The sequence below is a fragment of the Heterodontus francisci genome, chromosome 24 (genome assembly GCF_036365525.1).
Source record: "Heterodontus francisci isolate sHetFra1 chromosome 24, sHetFra1.hap1, whole genome shotgun sequence".
In the NCBI taxonomy this organism is placed as follows: domain Eukaryota; kingdom Metazoa; phylum Chordata; class Chondrichthyes; order Heterodontiformes; family Heterodontidae; genus Heterodontus; species Heterodontus francisci.
Window position 1 is genome coordinate 26,144,430 of NC_090394.1, and position 26,522 is coordinate 26,170,951.

At 42.6% G+C, this 26,522-nt stretch overlaps 1 protein-coding gene across 2 annotated transcripts in view; it reads right to left on the reverse strand.

Annotated features, from left to right (window-relative positions):
- Positions 1-26,522, reverse strand: part of rnf216 (ring finger protein 216) — a 281,665-nt gene that overhangs the window by 220,060 nt on the left and 35,083 nt on the right. For both annotated transcript variants that reach the window (XR_010977366.1, XM_068055782.1), the window contains exons 2-5: positions 24,290-24,403; positions 19,686-19,810; positions 11,507-12,133; positions 285-361 (exon numbers count right to left, since the gene is read on the reverse strand). Coding sequence is in view for 1 of the 2 variants with exons in the window: in XM_068055782.1 (XP_067911883.1) it covers positions 285-361; positions 11,507-12,133; positions 19,686-19,810; positions 24,290-24,356 (896 nt within the window). In the remaining variant the exon portion in view is untranslated. The remainder of the gene's footprint in view (positions 1-284; positions 362-11,506; positions 12,134-19,685; positions 19,811-24,289; positions 24,404-26,522) is intronic.

Consider the following 26,522-nt stretch of genomic DNA (forward strand, 5'->3'; position numbering starts at 1 on the left):
AGAGGCAGCACAGTATGATGGGTCGGATGACTGTGCTGTATCGTTCTCTGATTCTAAGCATGCAAACTCATCAAGTCTGGTGCCTAACTAGTGCCTGGGAACGCTTTCTGCAGAGGTGGTATTCTATGGGAGTACCACTGAAGAAGAACGTCACTCTCAGCAACACAAGGCACATGAATTTTTAAAAATTATTAAATTGATATTTACATATCCCACTAACTCTATTTTCCATTAATCACAAAGCTTCATATTTTCTGTTAATCTTCATCTAATAATATACTTACACATTTAAATCCCAGATTTCATTTGTCGTAATCAGTTCTTCAACAAACTGTTCTTCTATGTCAGGGAACAGGTTCAGCTGTAAGAAAATTAAAGCAAAATTAAAATGTCATGCTACAATAACGCTTTGGCTATCTGAATATTACAACCCATGAATTTACCCAACTCAAAACCGAAGTAATTTTTTATTGCATGTTTGCACTGAACAGATTGCCATACTGACCCAATGCCACGGCAAATGCAATTCTTATTGAATAGATTACCCTCAAAGGTTAGGAGGGTGCAGCACTTGCAGCAAAACCTGCCTCTCAAGGATTAGCCTTTACAGCCATCAGCAAAGATGCACCAAGAGAAGACACCTCACCTACATGGACTGTTGCTGCATGTCCATCAGCTTTCGTAGATGAAGAATGCCGAACCAAGGAAAGGGGCAGACAATTTTTCCACATTAGTCACCCTGTGACTTCAAAGATTGTCAACCAATTGCGGACTACAGGCATCTTGTGTTATTCAGCTGCACGCAGATAGTAACAAAATGGGGTTAATACTGTCCAAGCTTATACAGCATTTCATTTTTTTTCTGGTGATGGTAAAGTTATCAAGAGATTTTCAAATCATTGGTCTGTTGGGTTCAAAACCCAAACGCCAGGGCCAAAAGGACATTTTTTAAATACAATTGTGGGATGTGGACATCGATGGCCAGGCCAGAATTTATCAACCATCCCTAATAGCTCTCAAGGAGGTGATGGTGAGCCACCTAATTGAACCATAGCAATCCATGTGGTGTAGGGACTCCCAGAGTGCTGTTTGGTAAGGATTTTGACCTAACAGTGAAGGAATGGCGACAACTTGCAGATGGTTCCCATGCACCCCTTGCCCGGTCCTTCTAGGTGGTAGGGTTCATGGAATTGGAAGGAACTTTGGCAAGTTGCTAAAGTGTATCTTGTAGATGTTATACACTGCAGCCACGGTGCACTGGTAGTGAAGGGTTAAGATGGTGGATGCGATGCCGATCAAGTGGACTGCTTTGTCCTAGATGGTGCCGAGCTTCTTGAATGTTGCTGGATGTGAACTCACCAAGTCAAGTGGAGAGTATTCCATCACACTCCTGACTTGCACCTTGTAGGTGATGGATAGGCTGTGGGGAGTCAGGAGATGAGTTACTCGCCACAGAATTCCCAGCCTCTGACGTGCTGTGTCCCGTTACATTTCTGGGCAATAGTGACAGTGTTGATGGTGGGAACTTTGACGATGGTAATGTCATTTAATACCAAAGGGAGATGGTTTGACTCTTCTTTTTGGAGATGGCCTGACACTGTGGAATGCAAATGTTAACTGTCACTTATTAGCCCAAGCTTGAGTGCTGTCCCCATCTTGCTACGCATGAGTACGAACTCCATTATCTGAAGAGTTGCGAATGGAACTGAATACTGTATAATCATCAGCGAATATGCCCATTTCTGACCATATGATGGCAGGAAAGTCATTGATGAAGCAGCTGAAGATGGTCCAATCAAGGATACTGCCCTGGAGCTGAGATGATTGGCCTCCAACAACCAAAACCATCTTCCTTTGCGCTAAGTATGACTCCAGCTGTGGAGACATTTCCCCCCTCGATTCCCATTGATTTCAAGTTTACTTAGACTCCTTGATGCCACACTGCCTTGATGTCAAGGGAAGTCACTCTCATCTCACCTCTGGAATTCGGCTCTTTTACCCACATTCGGACCAAGGCTGTAATGAGGTTTGGAGTCGGGTGATCCTGGCAGAACCTAAACTGACTGTAGGTGAGCAAGTTATTGATAAGTAGCACTTAATAACACTGCTGATGACCTCTTCCATCACTTACCTGATGAGAGTAGACTGATGGGGCAGTAAATGGCCAGGTTAGACTGTCCTGCTTTTTTTGGACAAGACATAGCTGGGCAATTTACCACTTTGTTGGGTAAATGCCAGTGCTGTAGCTGTACTGGAACAGTTTGGCTAGAGGCACGGGTATTCCTGGAGTACAAATCTTCAGCACGACAGGCAGGATGTTGTCGGGGCCCATAGCCTTTGTTATATCCAGGGCACTCAGTTGTTTCTTAAATCACGTGGTGTGGATCAAATTGGCTGAAGACTGGCATTTGTGACGGTGGGGACATCAGGAGCAGGCCAAGATGGATCATCCACTCAACCCTTCAGGCTGAATATGGCTGCAAACACTGCAGCCTGATCTTTTGCATTCGCGTACTGGGCTCCGCCATCACTGACGATGGGGATATTTGTCCAGCCTCCTCCTCCTCCTGTTCGTTGTAATTGTCTACCAGCATTCACGCTGGGGTTGGCAGGACGGCAGAGCTTTGATCTGATCCATTGGTTTCAGGATCGCTCAGCTCCATCTATAGCATGCTGCTTCCGCTGTTAAGCATGCATGTAGTCCTGTGTTGTAGCTTCACCAGGTTGACACCTCATTTTTAGGTTTGCCTGCAGCTACTCCTGGCATGCGCTCCTGCACTCTTCATTGAACCAGGGTTGGTGTCCTGGCTTGATGGTAATGGTGGAGTGAAGAATATGCCAGGCCATGAGGCTACAGATTAGAAAGATTGCCATTTTGGAAAGCTTCCAAAAGAAACTCGTGCAGTCAAATATCTGTCCAATTTCTTTTAAATTCTTGATAATGGATTATCCGGCTCCACCTACTCCATCTACAAATTAGATTATTCCAGTGAAGTCAACTTTCCCATACTTACAATTAATTATTTTGCATCTCTTAAGCTCAGTTTGCTCATGAACAGCACAGCAGTTTACTTACAAATACAGCTAACTTACATTTGTATAATCAGTTGCTAAAGTAAAAGGAAATGTTGCTATATTTTTGCTTGAAGAACACTGGAACCCTAGATGGTGAAAAAATGCTACCAGTACAGATTTTGGCAAATGCTTCAATAAACCCAAACATGGTACAAAAAGACTACCCGCACTCTTCTAGACAACGAAACTGAGTGTCAATACAGCAACTTGCATTTATATAATGCACTTAATTAGTATAACGCCCCAAGGTGCTTCACAGGAACAATTTTACACCAAGCCAGATAGGGAGATATTAGGATGGGTGATGAAAAGGTCGGTCAAAGGCAGATTTTGTGAAGAATTTTAAAGGAGACAGAGATAGAGAGGCAGAAAGGTTTATGAGTGAATTCCAGACCTTAGGGCCCAGGCAGAAAGCACAGCCACTATTGAAATTTGGGATTCCAAGAGGCCAGGATTGCTGGAAAGCATAAACAGGATTGGACAAAGTCAGCATGGGTATACGAAAGGGAAATCATGCTCAACAAATCTACTGGAGTTTTTTTGAGGATGTAACTGGTAGAATAGATAAGGGAGAACCAGTAGATGTGGTGTATTTGGATTTTCAGAAGGCATTTGATAAAATCCCACATAAGAGGTTAGTGTGCAAAATTAAAGCACATGGGATTGGGCGTAATATACTGGCATGGATTAAGAATTGGTTGACAGACAGGAAACAGAAAGTAGGAATAAACAGGTCTTTTTCCAGGTGGCAGGCAGTGACTCGTGGGGTACTGCAGGGATTAGTGCTTGGGCCCCAGCTATTCACAATATATATTAATGACTTGGATGAGGGAACTAAATGTAACATTTCCAAGTTTGCAGACGTCACAAGCCGGGGGGGAATGTGAGCTGTGAGGAGGATGTAAAGATGCTCCAATGTGATTTGGACAAGTTGGATAAGTGGGCAAATGCATGACAGATGCAATAGAACGTGGATAAATGCGAGGTTATCCACTTTGGTTGTAAAAACAGAAAGGCAGATTATCTGAATGATAACTTGGGAAAGGGGGAGGTGCAGCGAGACCTCGGTGTCCTTGTACACCAGTCGCTGAAAATAAGCTTTCAGGTGCAGCAAGCAGTTAGGAAGGCGAATGGTATGTTGGCCTTCATTGCAAGAGGATTTGAGTACAGGAGCAAGGTTGTCTTACTGCAGTTATATAGGGCCTTGGTGAGACCACATCTGGAGTATTGTGTGCAGTTTTGGTCTCTTTATTTGAGGAAGGATGTTCTTGCCATGGAGGGAGTGCAAAGATGATTTACTAGGCCGATTTGGGATGGGAGGATTGACGTATGAGGAGAGATTAGGCCGACAAGGCCTATATTCACTCGAGTTTAGAAGAATGAGAGGGGATCTCATAGAAACCTATAAATTTCTAACAGGACTAGACAGGCTAGATGCAGGGAGGATGTTCCCGATGGCTGGGGAGTCTAGAACCAGGGGTCACAGTCTCAGGATACGGGGTATGCCATTTAGAACCGAGATGAGGAGAAATTTCTTCACTCAGAGGGTGGTGAACCTGTGGAATTCTCTACCGCAGAAGGCAGTGGAGGCCAAGTCATTAAATATGTTCAAGAAGCAGATAGATATATTTCTTAATGCCAAAGGGATCAAGGGATATGGGGAGAAAGCGGGAACAAGATACTGAATTAGACGATCAGCCATGATCTTTTTTGAATGGCGGAGCAGACCCAAAGGGCCGAATGGCCTACTTCTATTTTCTATGCATCTATGTTTGAGCGCAGAGACCTCGAGGGGCTTGGAGAACTGCGCGAGGTTACAGAAATATGGAGGGGTGAGGCAATGGAGGGATTTGAAAACTATGAAAATTTTAAAATTGAGGTGTCGGCTGACAGGGAGCGGCTAGTGGAGGTCAGCAAGTAAGCACAGGAATGGTGGGTAAACGAGGCTTAGAGAGTGTTAGGGAGTAGAGGGATATCCTGAGGGTATCACAAGATATCAAAAACATTCAATAAACCACAATTACTTCATTGTTTTTTGTGTTGATATTTTCGTCTTATGTTATGTCATGGGCATGTTAGGGCATGTCAAAGTGCTTTATAGGCAATGGAGTACATTGTATTGTAGGAAACACAACATCCAATTTGGGTACAACTAGGTCCAAACAGAAAGGTAGTAAATGAACAGATGATCGATTTTTTTTTTTTAGGTGCTGATTGAAGGATAAATCTCGACTACGAAACCGGGAAAATGCCCCTGCTCTTCAACTACTGCCATGGGGATCTTTTCCATTCACCTGACAGTACAGGTGAGACCTCAGTTCAAAGCCTCACCTGAAAGACAGACTCTCCGACAACACAGCACTCCCTTGGTACTGCACTCAGCCTAGATTATGCACTCAAGTCTCGAGTGGTGCTTCAACACACAACATTCTGCCTCAGATGAGAGTGCAACCACTTAGCCAAGGCTGATACCATGTTATCTTATAAATATTACCCATATGGCTATATATTAGCTGTGTCAGAAATAAAAATGACAGTTGGAACCACTTAGAAAAATACATGCAGTGATGTGGAAAGGCTAAAATAGCATCCTTTCAGATGCTTCCTTTTCCCAGAAGATCTTTCCTGATTCATATTTCAGCAAATTAGTCCACTTAAAACATCAATTCCACGTTCCAACTGTACTTTCGTACCACTGTCATATTAAAATTGCATTTAACATTATGCTAAACGTTCTACATTATTGATCATTTCAAAGGTCACGATTACATAACGTAGAAGACCTTAGCATTGCAATGTTTGTTTGGTCATTTATTAAATACTACACTTTTACAGCAAAGCCTTCTGCTTTTGCAAGGATGTTAAAATTTGCATCACATGTTCAAAAATTTTACTCAATAACTTTATGTTTCCATTCAAGTTTGGCGCATTGAGTAGTTGCAAAAGCAGTGCATCGTAAATAGAGTGTGCAAGTTGGAAACTTGGTGAGTGGGAATTCTCCTCTAAGTGTTCAGTGAGTAAATCTCAAACTGAAATTTAGTTTAATATTTTGAACTGATCTTAGAAGTTTAAAAACTGTAAAATAAACTGCAAGCTAGTTAACAGAAACTGCCAGGCAGTGGCAGTTAACTGTCAATCAGCTGTAAGTGATGCCTGAATAGGTGCTATTGCTGTGAGCAGGATGTTGAGACAGCACTTGTAACTTGGGTGTGGTTCAAAAAGGTCGACAAAAAGGTTAATAGTATCGGCTGATGCACAGGGTGGTCGTAAAAGGAGTTCAGCGTCGAGTGCAAAAGCTGGGAATGTATGGGGGAATTCGGTGCAGAAGGGCAAGAAAATGCTCTTTTTTGCCTCCAATATTTGTAATGGTTTGTGTAAACTTCAGGCAATAAAAAAAAACTTACAACAAACTAAGTAGTATATATAAGTAATCTAGACAAAGATATAGCTGAGCAGGCTGTGTGTCTGGACTGCAGTATGTGGGAGCTTGGGGACAGCAAGATAGTCCCGAGCAAACATATATACAGTAGATGTTTCTGTCTCCAATTTCTCTGGCTCAGAGTCATTGAGCTGGAGTGCGAGTTGGAGACACTCCAACACATAGGGAAGGGGAGCAGCATCTGAACACTTCGCTCCAGACTTGAGACACAACTCAGAGGGGTACAGGTTCAAAAATGGGGATGGTGAACATTGAGTTCAATAATTTCAGAGCATGACGGCACCACCCCCCCCTCCCCCCCCCCCCCGGCCCCCCTTTTATGTTCAGCTATTTTTTCTTTTTTATTTGGTTATTTTATTTGTTTTGTTTAGTTTGTTTCTACTGTGCCTACCCACTGTTTTTTTTAATGTTTGTGCTTGGAGTGCTTTGTGCTTTACAGTCAATTCACACCCTCTCTGTACGAACGCTTTGTCTTTCAGCACACCATTAACATACAGTTTGCCTTTGTTCTATGACCTTCTGGCCAGTTCATCTCCGTGACCTTGTCCTATCAACGCCTTCTCTTGACCCACCCCCGCTTTACTTGCTTGAAACCTTTGACATTTCTAATATTTGTCAGTTCTGAAGAAGGGTTACCGAGTTGAAACGTTAACTCTGCTTCTCTCTCCACAGATGCTGCCAGACTTGAGTATTTCCAGCATTTCTTGTTTTTATTTCAGATTTCCAGCATCTACAGTATTTTGCTTTTATTATGGTGTAACCGATACTGTGCAGAGTAAGGGGAACCCAGGAGAGCTAGAGAAAGCGGAACCACAGAAATTGCACCTATTGAATAGGTGCAATGTACTTGCTACCTTTGAGGATGAGGATAAAGACTGTCGGTAGGACAGCCAGAAAGCAGACCATGGCACAATGGAGCAGGATGCTGTCCAAAGGGGGAAGGAGCAAGATATAGCTAAGAGGAAGCTTAATGCAGTATTTGTAGGGGATTCACTAATTAGGGGCAACAGATAGCATCCTTTGTAAAGAGGAACAAGAGTCCGACATGATATGTTAACTATCTGATGCCAGAGTGAGGGAGATCTTGAACTGGCTTGAAAGGATATTGGAGAGAGGGGAAGGATCCATGTTGGGACCAATAACATAGGGAAGAGTACACAAGAAGTACTGTTTAGAAAGCATCAGGAACTTGGAATCAAATTAAAGGACAAGACCTCAAGGGTTGTAATCCCTGGATTATTACCCGAGCCAGATGCCGATGCCTTAAGTATACTCTTCCAAATTTCTCTTACTTTGAGAACCATTCCTATAGTTTGGAAAATTGTACTTCACTATTTAAAAAATTATAGGCCAGTTAGCCAAACATCTGTTGTTAGGAAATTACTAGGGTCTATCAATTAAGGTCAGGGTGACTGAACACCTTGAAAACTTTCAGCAGATCAGCGAGTGCCAACATTCATTTGTAAAGGGTAGGTCACTTCTGATGAACCAGATTGAACTTTTTGAAGAGGTGACTGAAGTAATAGACAGGGTCATGTCTCATCGATATTTTTTATATAAACTTCGAGAAGGTACTGGTAAAGTCCTTCACAAGAAACTGTTAAGCTAAAGTTGAAGCTCATGCAACTGCAGACAAATTATTGATTTGGTTAGGAAATTGGATGGCAGGAAACAGAAAGGAGAACATTTTCAAGTACTTGAATTGGGAGGATGTGACTAGTGGTGTCCAACAAGGATCTGTGTTGGGGCTCAACTATCCGCTGTATTCATTAACAACTTAATGATAGGATAGGGAGAGACAGAATAGATTCTTGTTGGAATGTAAGAAAAATTTCAAGGAGGGGACCAACCATTTATGGTTAAATTAAAAAGTTAAAGATAGTAACAAACTTAAAAAGTGTATAATTTCACAAATATGGGTGGCAGGTCAGAAGATTGGACAGAATATAAAAAAACAGCAAAGAATGACGAAAAGATAATTTAGGAGGGAGAAATTAGAGTACGAGAGACAGCTAGCCAGAAATATAAAAATAGATAACTTTTCTTAAAATATCTATAGAAACTCTTAACAAAGCGAACGCTGGTCCTATAGGAAGTGAGTCTGGGGAATTAATAAGGGAAAATAAAGAGATGGCAGATGAATTGAACAGGTATTTTGCATTGGTCTTCACTACAGAGGATACAAGTTACATCCCAGAAATAGCTGTAAATCAGGAAATAGAAGGGAGGAACTCAAGAAAATTTACAATCACCAGGAAAGTGGTACTGAGCAAATTGTCAGAGCTGCGGGCTGACATGTCCCCGGGTCATGATGGATTTCATCCTGGGGTCTTAAAAGAAGTGGCGAGTGAGATAGTTGATGCGATGGTTTTAATTTTCCAAAATTCCCTGGATTTGGGGAAGGTTCCATTAGATTGGAAAATAGCAAATGTACTCCTTTATTCAAAAAGGGAGAGACAGACAGAAAGCAGAAAACTACAGGCCATTTAGCTTAAAATCTGTCATAGGGAAAATGTTAAAAGTTATTATTAAAGTCGTTATAGTAGGGCACTCAGAAAATTCAAGGTAATCAAGCAGAGTCAACATGGCTTTGTGAAAGGGAAATCATGTCTAACCAATTTATAGGAGCTCTATGAAGTAGTAACATGTGCTGTGGATAAAAGGGAATCAGCGGGTGGACTGTACTTAGATTTCCAGAAGGCATTTGATAAAGGGATATCGCGGGAAAATAAAAGCTCATGGGTGTAGGGGTAACATAATGGCATGGCTAGGAGATTGGCTAGCTAACAGGAAACACAAATGGGTCAATTTCTGATTGGCAAGATGCAATGAGTGGAATGCCACAGGGATCAGTGCTGGGGCCTCAACTTTTTACAGTTTATATAAATGACTTGGATGAAGGGATTGAATGTATGGTTGCTAAATTTGCTGATGACAGAGAGGTAGGAAGGTAAATTGTGAAGAGGACATAAGGGAGCTACAAAGGGATATAGACAGGTTAAGTGAGCGGGCAAAGAACCGGAAAATGGAGTATAATGTAGGAAAATGTAACCTTGTCCATTTTGACAAGAATAATAAAAAAAGCATATTATCTAAAGGGCGAGAGATTGCAGAGAGATCTGGGCGTCCTCATGCATGAAAGGTTAGTATGCAGGTACAGTAATTAGGAAAGCCAATAGAATGTAATCATTTATTGCGAGGGGAATTGAATACAAAAGTAGGGAGGTTACGCTTCAGCTATACAGGGCATTTATAGAGACCACATCTGGAGTACTGTGTACAGTAATGGTCTCCTTATTTAAGGAAGGATGTAAATGCGTAGGAAGCAGTTCAGAGAAGGTTTACTAGACTAATGCCTGGAATGGGTGGGTTGTCTCATGAGGAAAGGCATGTATCCGCTGGAGTTTAGAAGAGTAAGAGGCGACTTGATTGAAACATATAATCCCGAGGGGTCTTGAAAGGGTGGATGTGGAAAGGATGTTTCCCCTCATGGGATAATCTAGAACTAGGGGTCACTGTTTAAAAATAAGGGATTGCCCATTTAAGACAGAGATGAGGAGAAACTGTTTGAGGGTTTAGTGTCTTTGAAACTCTCTTCCTCAAAAGGCAGCGGAAGCAGAGTCTTTGAATAATTTTTAAGACAGAGGTAGATTCTTGATAAGCAAGGGGGTGAAAGGTTATTGGGGATAGGCGGGAATGTGGAGTCGAGGTTACAATCAGATCAGCTATGATCTTGTTGAATGGCAGAGCAGGCTCAACAGGCCAAGTGGGCTACTCCTGCTCCTAATTTGCAAGTTCGCACACCGATCCAAATTTACCGATGACAAAGATAGGTGGCATATTAAGCAGTGTAGATGGAAGCATAAATTTAGAGACAGTTACTGATAGAATGGGCAAAACTGTAGCAAATTGATTTCAAATGTAGGCAAATGTGAGGGCATCTGCTTGGAACCTAAAACCCTTAGAAAAGGGTACTTTCTCAATGGTGAAAAGCTAGAAACAGCAACGATACAAAAAGACTTGGGAGGCCAGCTAAACGGATTAAAATGACATGAACAGGTATAGAAAAAAAAAATTAAAAAGGCTAATGGAACACTGGCTTTTATATCTAGAGGAATAGAAGTCATGCTTCAGCGAAACAAAGCCCTGGTTAGACCATACCTGGAGTACTGAGAGCAGTTCTGGGCACCGCACCTTAGGAAGGATATACTGGCTTAGGAGGAGTTTTTAAAAAATCTTTCATGAGATGTGGGCATTACTGGCTAGGCCAGCATTTACTGCCCATCTCTAATTGCCCTTGAGAAGATGACAGCGTAGATTTACCAGAATGATACCTGGAACTCCAAGGATTAAATTACAAGGAGAGATTACAAAAACCAGGGTTGCGTTCCATGGAATTTAGAAGGTTACAGAGCGATTTGAACAAAGTTTTCAAGGTATTAAGGCGAACAGATAGGGTAGATTGAACTAAACTATTTCTGCTGGTTGCAAGTCTACGATTAGGGGCCATAGTTTAAAAATTAGAACTCCTTCAGGAGTGAAATTAGTAAACACATCTTCACGCAAAGGTGGTAGAAATTTGGAATTATCTTTTGCTAATGACAGTTGATGTTTGATCAATTGTTAATTTTAAAATGGAGATCGATAGATTTTTGTTAACCAAAGGTATTAAGGGATATGGGGGAAAAGGTGGGTATATGGAGTTAGGCTACATATCAGCCATGATTTCTGACAGGTCGAATAGGCTTGAGGGGTGAGATAGCCTACTCCCATCTCCATGTTCCTCTGAATTACTTGCTCTCAGGTGTACAGTGAACAGTGTTAAAACCCTGACAGAAATCAGGAAAGTAATTCCTCTTGGAATAACACATGTAGCTTCTACTACATATAATGGAAATCTATTAGTAATTGTGCAATGTTAGTTTGTTGAACATTAAAACTTAATGTTAAACTGAGCGAGCAGAGATTCAGTATACGATGACGAACACTTACTGTTTCTTTTACCAGTGACCTTAAGATTTCCTTGCCTTCACCAGCGGCCTCCTCGAGATTCTCCAAGCCCATTATTATATTATCCAATATGTCTTCCCCTTGGTGCACCTGCCCAACTTGTTCATTATCAACTTGCTGAATGTCTTCTCTTGCAGCTTCCTGTAAAATATCTGGTTGAGGTAAAACAGGATCTTGCTCCCTCCCCAGCTTTACCGGTACTTCGTTCAGTTCCACTCTCATCACTTTTTCTGCTGGAAAAAGTGGAATGCCCAGCAATTCAATTTCATTCCCTTGGGCCTCAGGAGCCTGCATGTCCTCACTGGGACCAACATCTACTCCAGGGTCCACCTGATTTTGTTCATTATTCCTTTGTGCAACATGGTGCTGTTCACCTAGGGCAGTCTCCTGGTTTCTGGTGGCCAGCTGAAGATGGGCTTGGTCTGGTCCTGCTTTTACCTCTACAACATCAGACATAAGTCTATGTTGAACCACCAAGTTACACCTCCTTTCCTCCTGAAAGTTTTCATTGGCTCCGTGGTTTTCCCTCGGTAGTTCCTCTTGTTGCACGTTTCGCCATCCAGATGCAGGTCGGATGATGATAGGTGGTCGAATTTGTCTCACTGGGGTCTGGAAGGGATTTGACAGAAGACAGGTAGTTAAAATAGAGTCTGAAAAAGCTAACAGCCAACTTTCTAAATATATAAAGGGGCGAATTTCCTTGGGGATGCTCTCACTGCACTGCTAAAACTTCAGCAGGAGTTATGGTGCAAATCCCTTTAATGCACACAAAAACAGGGTTCCAACTGAGTTGCTGCCAAAGTTGGGGTGGCAGAGTGGGAGATGCCCAGAGTAAATTCCAGGCCATACATTCCTCCTCTTCTCTGAAAGCAAGAACTTTAGCTATCACACAGCTTTCTTCAGAAATGCAAGCCAAACGCAAAATTGTATCGGACTTCGAAATCCATTCCACTTCATGATGAGTAGACCAAAATATTCAGTCGCCTGTGCTGCATTTCTTCTGCCACTATCCTTTTTGTTTACATGTTTTGTCTCGCTCATTTTGTGGATTCTGCCCAGATTTAACTAGCCCAACTAGCTGAGCACCATCTGCAAACCTGACCAGTTTTTACTGACCTTGTACTATTACCAGACCAAGAATGGACTTCTACAGAAAGAAGTCTGGCACTGTAATTTTAAAATCCATCACAAGTTTAGCAAAATCCACACTGGAGCTCGTAGTGCAGATGTGATAGTTGTGAAAAAAGATTTTAATCAGTAAGATATAACTTAGAACAGCTTCAATATATCACGTGGCTCATGATGCAATGAACAGACACAAAACTATGCAAAATAAACTCTAGTTACTTACAATTAATGACACTACCAATTTTATTTGAATTAGCAAACTGGATTATACAATTTTTGAAACTGAATTAAAACATTATTTTAGATGCACTGTATATTTCATCATACTTCCTACTTGAACATTCCCTTTCCCATTTCATAACTTAATATCTGACTTTGTGATTTGATTATGGGTGCTGTGATGCAAGAGGAAGATCGTCCATTAATCAACAATAACAATAACAGGTACAATCAACATCTTGAGTTAATTTGGAACAGGAATAGGCTCTACAGCACCTCCATTCAATTAGATCATGGCAGATCTGCCCAATATCACATGATACACTTATCAAACAAAAATCTATCAATCTCTGTCTTGAAAGTTTCAATTGACCCAGCATGTATAGTCTTTTGGAAAAAGAGTTCCAGATTTCTATACACTGTGTGAAGTGCTTCCTGATTTCATTCCTGAATGGCTTGGCTCTGATTTTAATATTTGCCCCCTTATTCTGAATTCACACACCAGAGGAAATAGATTCTTCTCGCCGACCGTATCAAATTAATTTATCATTTTAAACACCTCAATTTTTAGGAATTCATTTTATTCATTCATGGGATGTGGACATCGCTGGCTAGGCCAGCATTTATTGCCCAACTCTAATTGCCCTTGAGAAGGTGGTGGTGAGCTGCTGTCTTGAACCGCTGCAGTCCATGTGAGGTAGGGACACCCACTGTGCTGTTAGGAAGGGAGTTCCAGGATTTTGACCCAGCAACAGTGAAGGAACGGCGATATAGTTCCAAGTCAGAATGGTGTGTGACTTTTGCAAGGGAACTTGCAGATGGTGATGTTCCCATGCATTTGCTGTCCTGGTCCTTCTAGTTGGTGGAGGTCGCAGGTTTGGAATGTGCTGTCGAAGGAGCCTTGGCACATTGCTGCAGTGCATCTTGTAGATGGTACACACTGCTGCCACTGTGCGTCGGTGGTGGAGGGCATGAATGTTCGTGGATCGGGTGCCAATCAAACGGGCTGCTTTGTCCTGGATGGTGTCGAGCTTCAAGAGTGTTGTTGGAGCTGCACCCATCCAGACAAGTGGAGTATTTCATCACACTCCTAATTTGTGCCTTGTAGATGCTTTGGGGAGTCAGGAAGTGAGTTATTCGCCACAGGATTCCTAGCCTCTGACCTGCTCTTGTAGCAGGTATTTATATGGCTACTCCAGTTCAGTTTCTGGTCAATGGTAACCCCTAGGATGTTGATAGTGGGGGATTCAGCGATGGTAATGCCATTGAATATCATGGGTAGATGGTTAGGTTCTCTCTTGTTGGAGATGGTCATTGCCTGGCACTTGTGTGGTGCGAATATTACTTGCCACTTATCAGCCCAAGCCTGGATATTGTCCAGGTCTTGCTGCATTTCTACACGGACTGCTTCAGTATCTGAGTCGTCGCAAATGGTGAACATTATGCAACCAGCAAACATCCCCACTTCTGACCTTATGTGACTGAAGGAAGGTCATTGATGAAGCAGATGAAGATGATTGGGCCTAGGACACTACCCTGAGGAATGCCTGCAGTGATGTCCTGGGACTGAGATGATTGACCTCCAAAACCACAACCATCTTCCTTTGGGCTAGCTATGACTCCAACCAATTAGATCATCCCTCAATCTTCTATTCCCCAAGGGAATACAAATCAAGTTTAGGCCACCTGCCCTCTAACCTTTTAAATCCACTATCATTCTGGTGAATCTGCACTGCAGCTGCTCCAATGCTAATACATCAGTACAGTGCTCAGAACTGAACACAGTATTCCAGATGGGGTTTAACAGAGGCTCTTTATAACCAAAGCATAGTTTCCGCCCCTTTGTGTTCCAGACCCCTTGAGTAAAGGCCGCATTTCATTAGCATTTTGATTGTATTTTGTATCTCTTCACTAGCTTTTAGTGATGACTGCGTTTGCTGACAACGCAACCACTAGGTGGCGCATTACTCGCAAACGTAGCCTCATCCACTTAGACGTCACTGTCTGCGACGTCGCAGGCAGCTTCCAGTAATAAAGATGGTGCTGCTCAATTTATCACAAAAAAACAAATTAAACCCAAACCCCCTCAATGGCTGTGATCACTGCCTCCATCCCACCCCCAACAGTACCCCGTTCCCTCCTGCCATTACGCTTCTCTTTGTTGCTCCCTCCTGAGCCCATCTCCTTGCCACTTGCTTCCCCTCAGCCACTTGCTCACGCCTTCGCTGTTTCCCTCCCGCGGCTGCTGCTTCCCCCCCCCCTCTCAGCCGCTTTCTCCAGGCCATGCCGCTTCCCTCCTTTTGGCCACTCACTCCCACGTCACCCCTCGCTCCCCACCTTGCACTTCAGCAGCTCGTTCCCCGCCGCTCTTACAGGCAGTGCAGTGGGGAACGATCGACCGGGGGGCAGGGAGTGTTGAGGGCAGAAGCGAGTGGCTGAGGTTGGGTGGGCGGGGAGCAGTAAGAGCGGGAGCGAGTGGTTGAGGTTGGGTGGGACGGGGGTGGGGGGCGAGGCCAGTGGCAATTGAAGCAGGGATGGTGGGAGGGAGCGGGGGTACGGTTCAGGGGAATGGAGGCTATTGAGGGGTGAGGATGTCATTACGTGATATCATGTGCAAGCATGCACACATGCATACTGGCAAGCTGGCAAATGTTCACACGCACTGATGACATCTGCAATCACTCTGCGCATGCTCTGCGATGTCAGGAGTCACTGTTTAGGTGATTTGCACACATGGACACCTAAAATGCCTTTAATACTCCACAGTTTCTAGTTTCTCACCATTTAGAAAACACTCAGATTTGTCTGAGATCCAAAGTTGATAACTTCACTTGCCTATTAGTCAGTTTTGCTCACTTACTTCATCTATGTTCCTTTAGAACTTCTCGGTCCCATCTGCACTACTTTCTGTGCCATCTAACTTTGTGCCATCTACCTCTCCATTTCTTCATCCAGGTCATTGGCAAATGTGGTGCAATGAGGTCCCAGAATAGTTGTCTGGACAACACCACTTGATAAATCTTGCCAAAGTGTGTATGTTAATACTGACCCTGTCTCCTACCTCAATACTATTACTGAGACCACAATGTAAATTTATATAGCGCCATTAACATAGCAAAATGCCCCATGGAGCTTCACAGGCGTGCAATCTGACAAAATTTGACACCGGGATACATGAAGGTATTAGGACCGATGACCAAAAGCTGGTCAAGAGGTAGGTTTTAAGGAGTATTGTACAGAAACAGAGAGATGGAGAGTTTTAGGAAAAGAATTCCAGAGCTTACAGCCTAAGCATCTGAATTGGGGGGAGGGGCAGGCTGGATGGAAAGATTTGGGAGGGGTAAGAGAGAGAGAGTTATAGGCGCAGGGGCGGGAGGCGCGGGGCAGCAAGTGCAGGAGAAGGAACTGAAGGAGAGAAGGGGAAGGCAGGGCTGAGCTAGGCAGAAGGGCAGGGTTGAGCTAGGGAGAAGGGAAGGGGAGGAGAGAAATCATTCCTGTCAATTTAGGAAGCACTGAACATTCAAAAACTTTAATGATGAAATACTGACCTTACAAAGTGGATCAAAGTGAACTAAAGAATTAGAAAGGTTGAAGATTATACAACGTTGCCCTTTTTGTATTTTGTATCTTGTAACATACCAACTTGTGCAGGAATTTTCTGCTTTTAAGTCTAATCAGGGCATTGGCTATAAAATATTTAATAAAAACAAAGTGACTTGCGAAAATATATTTCTATTTGATAAAGGATTATCTTGAAGATCAGGTCATTGTCACATTGGCGTTTGTGGGAGCTTACTGTGTGAAAATTGGCTTCCACATTCCCTTCATTACAAAAGTGACTACATTTCAAAAGTACTTCATTGTCTGTAAAGTGCTCGGGGACATCCTGAAGTCATTAAACATGCTATTTAAATCCAAGTCTTTTCTATTCCTCTCCTGATGGGTCAATGGTGGCAAACACGAGGGTCAGAGTTATACAGCACAGAAACAGGTCCTTCGGCCCATCGTGTCCTTGCCAGCGTTCAAGCACAAATCTATTCTAATCTCGTTTTCCAGCACTTGGCCAGTAGCCTTGTATGCTATAGAGTTTCAAGTGCTCATCTAAATATTTGTTAAATGTTGTGAGGGTTCTGCCTCTACCACCCCTTCAGGCAGTGTGTTCCAGATTCCAACTACCCTCTGGGTGAAACTTTTTTTCTTCATATCCCCTCCAAACCTCCTGCCCCTTACCTTAAATCTATGCCCCCTGGTTATCAACACCTCCGCTAAGGGAAAAAGTTTCTTCCCATCTATCCTTTCAATGCCCCTCATAATTTTCTATACCTCAATCAGATCCCCCCTCAGCCTTCTCTGCTCTAAGGAAAACAACCCTAGCCTATCCAGTCTCTCTTCATAGCTGAAATTCTCCAGCCCAGGCAACATCCTGGTGAATCGACTCTGCACCCTCTCCAGTGCAATCACATCCTATAGTGTGCTGACTAGAACTGTACACAGTACTGCAGCTGTGGCCTAACTAGCGTTTTATACAGCTCCACCATAACCTCCCTGCTCTTATATTCTATGCCTCGGCTAATAAAGGTAAGTATCTCATATGCCTCCCGAACCACCTTATCTACCTGTGCTGCTGCCTTCCGTGATCTATGGACAAGTACACCAAGGTCCCTCTGAACTTCCTAGGGTCCTACCATCCATTGTCTTTGCCCTTGCCTTGTTAGTCCTCCCAAAATGCATCACCTCACACTTCTCAGGATTAAATTCCATCTGCCACTGCTCTGCCCATCTTACCAGCCCATCTATATCATCCTGTAATCTAAGGCTTTCCTCCCCACTATTTATGACACCACCAATTATCGTGTCATCTGTGAACTTACTGATCGTACCTCCTATATTCACGCCCAAATCATTAATGTGCACTACAAACAGCAAGGGTCCCAGCACCGAACCCTGTGGTACACCACTGGCCACAGGCTTCCAATCGCAAAAATAACCCTCGACCATCACCCACTGCCTCCTGCCACTAAACCAATTTTGGATCCAATTTGCCAAATTGCCCTGGATCCCATGGGCTCTTACCTTCTTGACCAATCTCCCATGTGGGACCTTATCAAAACCCTTACTGTAGTCCCTGTAGACTACATCAACTGCTTTACCTTCATCTACACACAGAGTCACCTCTTCGAAAAATTTAATCAAATTTGTTAGACACTATCTCCCCCTGACAAAGCCAAGTTGACTCTCCCTGATTAATCCCTGCCTCTCCAAGTGGAGATTTATCCTGTCCCTCAGAATTCTTTAACTTTTAATTTCCCTACCACTGATGTTAGACTCACTGGCCTGTAATTACCTGGTTTATCCCTACTACCGTTCTTGAATAATAAAGAACAAAGAACAAAGAAAATTACAGCACAGGAACAGGCCCTTCGGCCCTCCAAGCCTGCGCCGATCCAGATCCTCTATCTAAACATGACGCCTATTTTCTAAGGGTCTGTATCTCTTTACTTCCTGCCCATTCATGTATCTGTCTAGATACATCTTAAAAGACGCTATCGTGCCCGCGTCTACCACCTCCGCTGGCAACACGTTCCAGGCACCCACCACCCTCTGCGTAAAGAACTTTCCACGCATATCCCCCCTAAACTTTTCCCCTTTCACTTTGAACTCGTGACCCCTAGTAATTGAATCCCCCACTCTGGGAAAAAGCTTCTTGCTATCCAACCTGTATACCTCTCATGATTTTGTACACCTCAATCAGGTCCCCCCTCAACCCCCGTCTTTCTAATGAAAATAATCCTAATCTACTCAACCTCTCTTCATAGCTAACGCCCTCCATACCAGGCAACATCCTGGTAAACCTCCTCTGCACCCTCTCCAAAGCATCCACATCCTTTTGGTAATGTGGCGACCAGAACTGCACGCAGTATTCCAAATGTGGCCGAACCAAAGTCCTATACAACTGTAACATGACCTGCCAACCCTTGTACTCAATACCCCGTCCGATGAAGGAAAGCATGCCGTATGCCTTCTTGACCACTCTATTGACCTGCGTTGCCACCTTCAGGGAACAATGGACCTGAACACCCAAATCTCTCTGTACATCAATTTTCCCCAGGACTTTTCCATTTACAGTATAGTTCACTCTTGAATTGGATCTTCCAAAATGCATCACTTCGCATTTGCCCTGATTGGTAACACATTTGCTGTCCTCCAGTCCTGTCGTCAGAGAGGATTGGAAAATTTGTGCAGAGCCGCTGTAATCTCCTTCCTTGCCTCACATAGCAGCCTGGGACACATCTCCAAGTTGCCATACACAACATTACAGATGTAAGAATGTAACAAAAGTTATCCAAAACCTGTGGGAGGATTGAGTTACAGTGTATACAAGTTCTTCATAAATGTACAAGTACTGCATTTCCTCTGACCAATTCTATTTTGTTAAACATAAAAGGAAGTCAAATATTCAGGTTGAATGGGGCAGATCACCTGACTTCAAATAATTATTGCAACATAGATGTGTGGCAAAGTTTTTATCCATTTACAGTAGCATGTGCAACTGTAGCATATACAAACAAACACTACTGTTTCCAAGAAATAAGCGGCAATAGGCACTGTAAATGAAAGAAAGGCATAATTTTCTACTATCCTCCGAAAGTATACCCATCAATTTTTTTCCCTTGCTGTGATTAATTGCTCAGTCTCCCCAAATGACAGTGAACTCCCAAATGACCCATTTATTACCACCTTACTGAAGCACCAAATGCACATATTGTGCAAATACGTTTCCCTAAGTAGAATGGAGCAACACAAAGGATAATACCTCAATGAGTACAATATCTTGATCCTCTGCCAGTCGATTTTCAATGGCTACAACTGGTGGATCATCATCTGAGTCAGAGTCATCGGAGATGGTGATGACTGAAGTATTGCGAGGATTTCTCCATACTGGAACAGAAATTGGGGAATGATGACTTGGATGCAAAAAAAAAAAACATTTATTGACAAACTTATCTAGCTCTCAAAGTGTCGCCCACAGGTAGCATGTGGTACAGGCCAGGGGCTGGAGCAGTTTGATGGAGAAAACAGTGAAGCAGTTGGAAAAAGTCTGAGCAAAGCAAGGATGGAGTGAAACATGAAGCCAGGATAAAGCATAATTGGAGTAGGGACACTCCCCTCAGACTGAAGCTGGGGGTACGTGATTTTCCCATGGCTGAGGCCTAGGGCACAGGCTGGTGAGAGCAAAGGGTTGGTTCTGTATAACAAACCATGTGTCACAATTACTTTTTATTATAGATCTCAAATCCATTAGTTGCAGTGCTTGTAATTTCAAAAACTTAAAAGTTCCCATTTGAGTCTACAATTGTTTTAATACAAAAAATCTTCGCTACTGTCATGACTTTTGAGTTTTACTGCTGGCTGCCTTTTTCCATCAATAGGGTGGGAATAAAACCGACAAACAGCAAACCCTGCATGCTTTATTCCGGCCAATTACAGGAATGACGAATGATATTCATTTTGTTCTCCCCACCACTTCAAAGCACCAAAGGAGGCAGTCCTAAATGCATTTGTGCCTGTAGAATCCATGTGCAAGCAACACTGGACCACTGAGAATTATACTCTGCTACCTGGTTGCTGCTCCTTATTCAGATAGAAAGCAGCTTACACAAATAGCTTTGAGAAGCAGGCCATAGCTCACAACTCTGCCTCTCCCTTTAAAAAAAAGTGTTATCAAGTCACTCAAGAGTTCCATTTTTTTTTGAATCCTGTGTCAAACAACAACTTGGGGAGAAAAAGGTCAGTGAATGGGAATACCCCTTCTTGACTCAATTACATTACCAACATGAATACCTGGAGAGTTCCTTCACAATTTTCTATCAAATATGACACAAACGTGTGTAGGGCAGAAAAGTGTGACAGTAAGGAAAATCGCAGCTGTGTGTATTATTACAAAATATTCTACAGCCAGCATGCACGGGGCTCAACAAGCAGAAAGGGGGAAACTCAGTTGCATAGTCTGCACTCCTTTTTACTCTGATTCAATCCCAGGTTGGTGTGCTGCATGTCTCCTCTTTTTGCCAGCAGTAAGCGGCTATGTGAACAACACTGCGGCATGTTCAATTCCATTCCTACTGGGTGAAGGCCCAAGGAACAAAATGCCATAATTTGTAATCTCACCCAGGGGCCAAGTAAATACTGCAAAATCTCACAAGCCCAGTGCAGTGTTCTTTCAAGGTTTGGGCTAGGTTCCATCACAAATGCAGAATCTAAGTAGCTTTACTTTTCATTAAGTCCAGGAGGCATCTTATACGGGAGTACTTAACACTGATACTGTGTCAAAAATGGGGAAAAGTTTTAAATTCCTGGCATGGGGAAAAATTTAATTTCTGGCTCCAGGATCCAACATCCTAAAAGATAAAAAAAAAATCACAAAATACACATTTTAACAGAAGTACAAAAATGCACAGAGTGTCCTTGTATGCAGCACATTGTGCCAGCAGGATACAGAAATGCAAAGGAAATGTGTTCAATTTCAAGTGCATTGTAGTTGGATAGGTTGGGGTCAGGGGTAAATATCAATCAACAGAATAGATAAAAGGGGTAAAAGCATGAGATGTATTTGATTTCACCCATTAGATTTCTCCAGCAAGAAGGGAATGATGAAATAATTATAATGGAGAGATTCTTAAAAGAATATTTTAAAATAGGTTAATAGCTACATTGTCATGTTTTCATCTGAAAAATAGAACAAACTTCATTAAAACAGCAACGTTACAAAATTTTAAAGCCAATTATAGGGGGTTCAGCTCACCTCCCAACAAGGGCCTCTATCTTATTATCTCATTGGCAAACAAGATTGAGGAAAATCCCAAGGCATTTTATACGTATATAAAGAGCAAGAGGGTAACTAGGGAAAGGGTTGGCCCACTCAAGGACAGAGAAGGGAATCTATGTGTGGAGCCAGAGGAAATGGGTGAGGTACTAAATGAGTACTTTGCATCAGTATTCACCAAAGAGAAGGACTTGGTGGATGATGAGCCGAGGGAAGGGAGTGTAGATAGTCTCAGTCATCTCATTATCAAAAAGGAGGTGTTGGGTGTCTTGCAAAGCATTAAAGTAGATAAGTCCCCAGGGCCTGATGGGATCTACCCCGGAATACTGAGGGAGGCAAGGGAAGAAATTGCTGGGGCCTTGACAGAAATCTTTGCATCCTCATTGGCTACAGGTGACGTCCCAGAGGACTGGAGAATAGCCAATGTTGTTCCTTTGTTTAAGAAGGGTGGTAAGGATAATCCAGGAAATTATAGGCCGGTGAGCCTTTCGTCAGTGGTTGGGAAATTATTAGAGAGGATTCTTCGGGACAGGATTTACTCCCAGTTGGAAACAAACAAACTTATTAGTGAGAGGCAGCATGGTTTTGTGAAGGGAAGGTTGTGTCTCACTAATTTGATTGAGTTTTTTGAGGAAGTGACAAAGATGATTGATAAAGGAAGGGCAGTGGATGTTATCTATATGGACTTCAGTAAAGCCTTTGACAAGGTCCCTCATGGCAGACTGGTACAAAAGGTGAAGTCACACGGGATCAGAGGTGAGCTGGTAAGATGGATACAGAACTGGCTCAGTCAAAGAAGACAGAGGGTAGCAGTGGAAGGGTGCTTTTCTGAATGGAGGGCTGTGACTAGTGGTGTTCTGCAGGGATCAGTGCTGGGACCTTTGCTGTTTGTAGTATATATAAATGATTTGGAGGAAAATGTAGCTGGTCTGATTAGTAAGTATGCGGACGACACAAAGATCCGTGGAGTTGCGGACAGTGATGAGGATTGTCAGAGGATACAGCAGGTTATAGATCGGTTGGCGACTTGGGCGGAGAAATGGCAGATGGAGTTTAATCCGGACAAATGTGAGGTAATGCATTTTGGAAGGTCTAATGCAGGTGGGAAGTATACAGTAAATGGCAGAACCCTTAGGAGTATTGACAAGCAGAGAGATCTGGGCGTACAGGTCCACAGGTCACTGAAAGTGGCAATGCAGGTGGATAAGGTAGTCAAGAAGGCATACGGCATGCTTGCCTTCATCGGTCGGGGCATAGAGTATAAAAATTGGCAAGTCATGCTGCAGCTGTACAGAACTTTAATTAGGCCACACTTAGAATATTGCGTGCAATTCTGGTCACCACACTACCAGAAGGATGTGGAGGCTTTGAAGAGGGGACAGAAGAGGTTTACCAGGATGTTGCCTGGTCTGGAGGGCATTAGCTATGAGGAGAGGTTGGATAAACTCGGATTGTTTTCACTGGAACGACGGAGGTGGAGGGGCGACATGATAGAGGTTTACAAAGTTATGAGCGGCATGGACAGAGTGGATAGTCAGAAGCTTTTTCCCAGGGTGGCAGAGTCAGTTACTAGGGGACATAGGTTTAAGGTGCGAGGGGCAAAGTTTAGAGAGGATGTGCGAGGAAAGTTCTTTACACAGAGGGTGGTGAGTGCCTGGAACTTGCTGCTGGGGGAAGTGGTGGAAGCAGGTACGATAGCGACGTTTAAGAGGCATCTTGACAAATACATGAATAGGATGGGAATAGAGGGATACGGTCCCCGGAAGTACAGAAGGTTTTAGTTCAGGCAGCATCAAGATCGGCGCAGGCTTGGAGGGCCGAATGGCCTGTTCCGGTGCTGTATTGTTCTTTGTTCTTAATTTCATGGATACCTCATAGCAGGGAGCCAAAGCTTAAAAATGATTACATTACGGAAATATTTCTTCAACATAACCTTAGCTTCCAATCACTCAACATAAGTTATTTTAATAATCTTCTGGGAAATATTAAGTCTGCACAGTCATGTTACAAGAATACAAAATTTGCATGAATTCCAACTTATCCAGATGATGGAGCTGCATATGTAAAATCTTTTTTATCGAAGACCTAAATCGATTTGCACTTCTTGGGGATTAAGTGCTGATGCAAATAGCGTTCTGTATGAATTTGGTAAATGTAATTGGGTTATGATTTAAACTGCAAAATGTGGTGGAAATCTGGAACTCCCTCCCCAAAAAGCTGTTGAGGCCAAGGGTCATAACAAAATTTCAAAACTAAGTAACAGATTTGTTATGCTAGGGTATTAAAGGTTACGGACCAAGGAACATAAATGGAGTGAAGATACAAATCAGCCATGACCTATTTGAACGGTTCGAGGGGTTGAATGGTATACTCATGTTCTTACGTTTCTTCCCGAAATATTCTCTGCAGGAAACTGCATAAATACAACAGGAATGGCAGTCACGCTGGAGGAATGCATAAGAAACGTTAATTGTGTGGAAAATTAATGTTTGCGAGCACCTGCATTCAATTATCTTTGTCCTCATTTGTCAACACAAGAAAACTATAGCTCAAGACACAAAACGGTGACATTGCGGTGCTATTGCAGTACCTACCACTATGGGAATCTCCCTGGTACATGGAAACGTTGATTATCTCCTCCTCCACTACTTGTTCAGCCATCGCCACACAATTAACCAGAATGAATGAACTCTAAATGTTTCACATAACTGCAAATAAAGCACAACACATTTTAGTCAAATGTACTAAAATCAACCCGGAGGAATGAAGAACCACCAGGGTTTGAGTGTTGACTATACCAATTACTTAGTTACAATTTATAGCAGGGAGACTATGCAGTTCAGGTTGGGCTAAAGTGCTTGGTTGATAAGCATATTTTACAGTCTTCAACCAAGAAAATTTGGAAAAGTAAGGCTTTCCTCGAACAGGGGTGTTAAACTACAAATTTTACATTGAGAAACATATTGGAAGGAGTTTCACCACATGAATGAAGTGTTAATGCTTAAGAAGAGGTTTGTTCATACAGATTATACTTGGTGTATCCATACAAAGGTCTTATTCAGTTAATTGTGCATTATGTATCTGAATACAAATCTTCTTTAGCGACATGCAACTGCTGCACAAATGCACTTGAATGACCAATTTTGGAAGGTGCTAACTCGCAGAGTTTTCAATCATCACATATAGATAAAAATGTAGCGGGAGAAAGTCAACTCATGGTTGCACGTGAAAAATGGGCAGCCTGGGGACAGGAGAGGATGTCACCTAAGCAGTCCCACTGCCATTCAATGCATGCCTGATGCCACATTCATCTTCACCTGCAGCTCGCCGCTCCGATTCAAACGAGAACTAATACCAAATTTGGCTCGGTCTCTGGCCGACACGGACCATTAATCACTGACTTGCCACCCATTGCGGGCACAATTCCAATTTCTCACCTCATTCCTCTCAAACTAATATCTCCTTTGAATTTATTTTTTAATCAGCCAGCAGAAAATATCAATTCTAAACCGTCAATTCTGACATGAAATACAATTAAATGCTGATTGTTCTGAACAAACCGATACCATCCAATAAGTCTTAAGTAAAAGTGTAATAACCTATGCTTGGAGTATGAGCAATCTCCTACCCCCTAAATTTTTTGTACCGCTGCAGGATGATGTAAAATCCTAACTGGAGTACCAGGTTCCCCCATCCCATTTCCGCCTTTCTCCATTCCACTGTATCTAAAGGTCCGATCATTAAGAACTTATATATTGAAGATGGTAACTCAAAGATCCATTGTAACCCATTCCTGTTGTTATGACCGAGGATGGAGGAGTGCACTGTCTTTCTCTAGATCCACTTCTCCACAGGTCACAACATATACTTAAACGTTTACCCAGTTACCGATATGGCCAATTATATACTCTAATTTTATTTCAGAATAAAATCCACCAACCAGGTTTCTTTAATAAACACCAAAATTATTCATTTATTATAAAACAAGATGCAAAGCATTAAAGCAGATTGAAATATGAAAGTTCCTTTTTAATATTCGCCACACACACCCCCCCCACCCCCGCTTAAAAAAAAAGTTTTCTCTGCAGAGATCTTTTTACAAAAAAAAACTTTGGCCAAATACTTGTTAATTCTTGAAGGAAAAGGAGAAGATATTGAATATCAGTTGTCTCTTTATTCTGGCGTCCCAAATACACAGACGGCTGGCATTGGCATTTTTTGCAGCATTTCTCTTCAGGTGATGTAGAGGATTAGTCTAGCAGGAGCAATGCGGCATCAGGCATTTGAGCTATCACTGTAAATTTTCAGGGTTTCTCAGAGAGATGGAGAAAAGGTGAGCTGGGTGTTTCTCTCAGCAGGCTACAAACCCAACTGACTCAAAACAGTATTCAAAAAATGAAACCAACTCGACCACCATAAATCTCGACAGGTTACTTCTCTGTAAACAACTCCCATAGTCAGAACACACCTGTTTACATAGCTTAAGAAATGTGACTTCCAGTAAGTATTTTTAAACAAAGTCCTTCCAGTAACCTTTTAAAAAAAAAAATACCCAAGTCCAGTATTTATGGAATCAGTTCAGCCCTCCAAAAGGAATCCATTTCTACAATCTTCGACCATGAGTCCTCAAAAAACAGAAGCACTTTCATAACACCTCCATCCTTGGAGGAATGAAACGCCACTTCGAATAGCGTTTCATTACAAAATGTGGAGAAATGCCCTAACTTGGTTCCATTCTTATCTATTGAATTATAGACAGCACATTGTTCCCTATGGAGTCCCCTCCCCCCACCAAGGATCAATCCTTGGCACCTTTTTATTTTCATA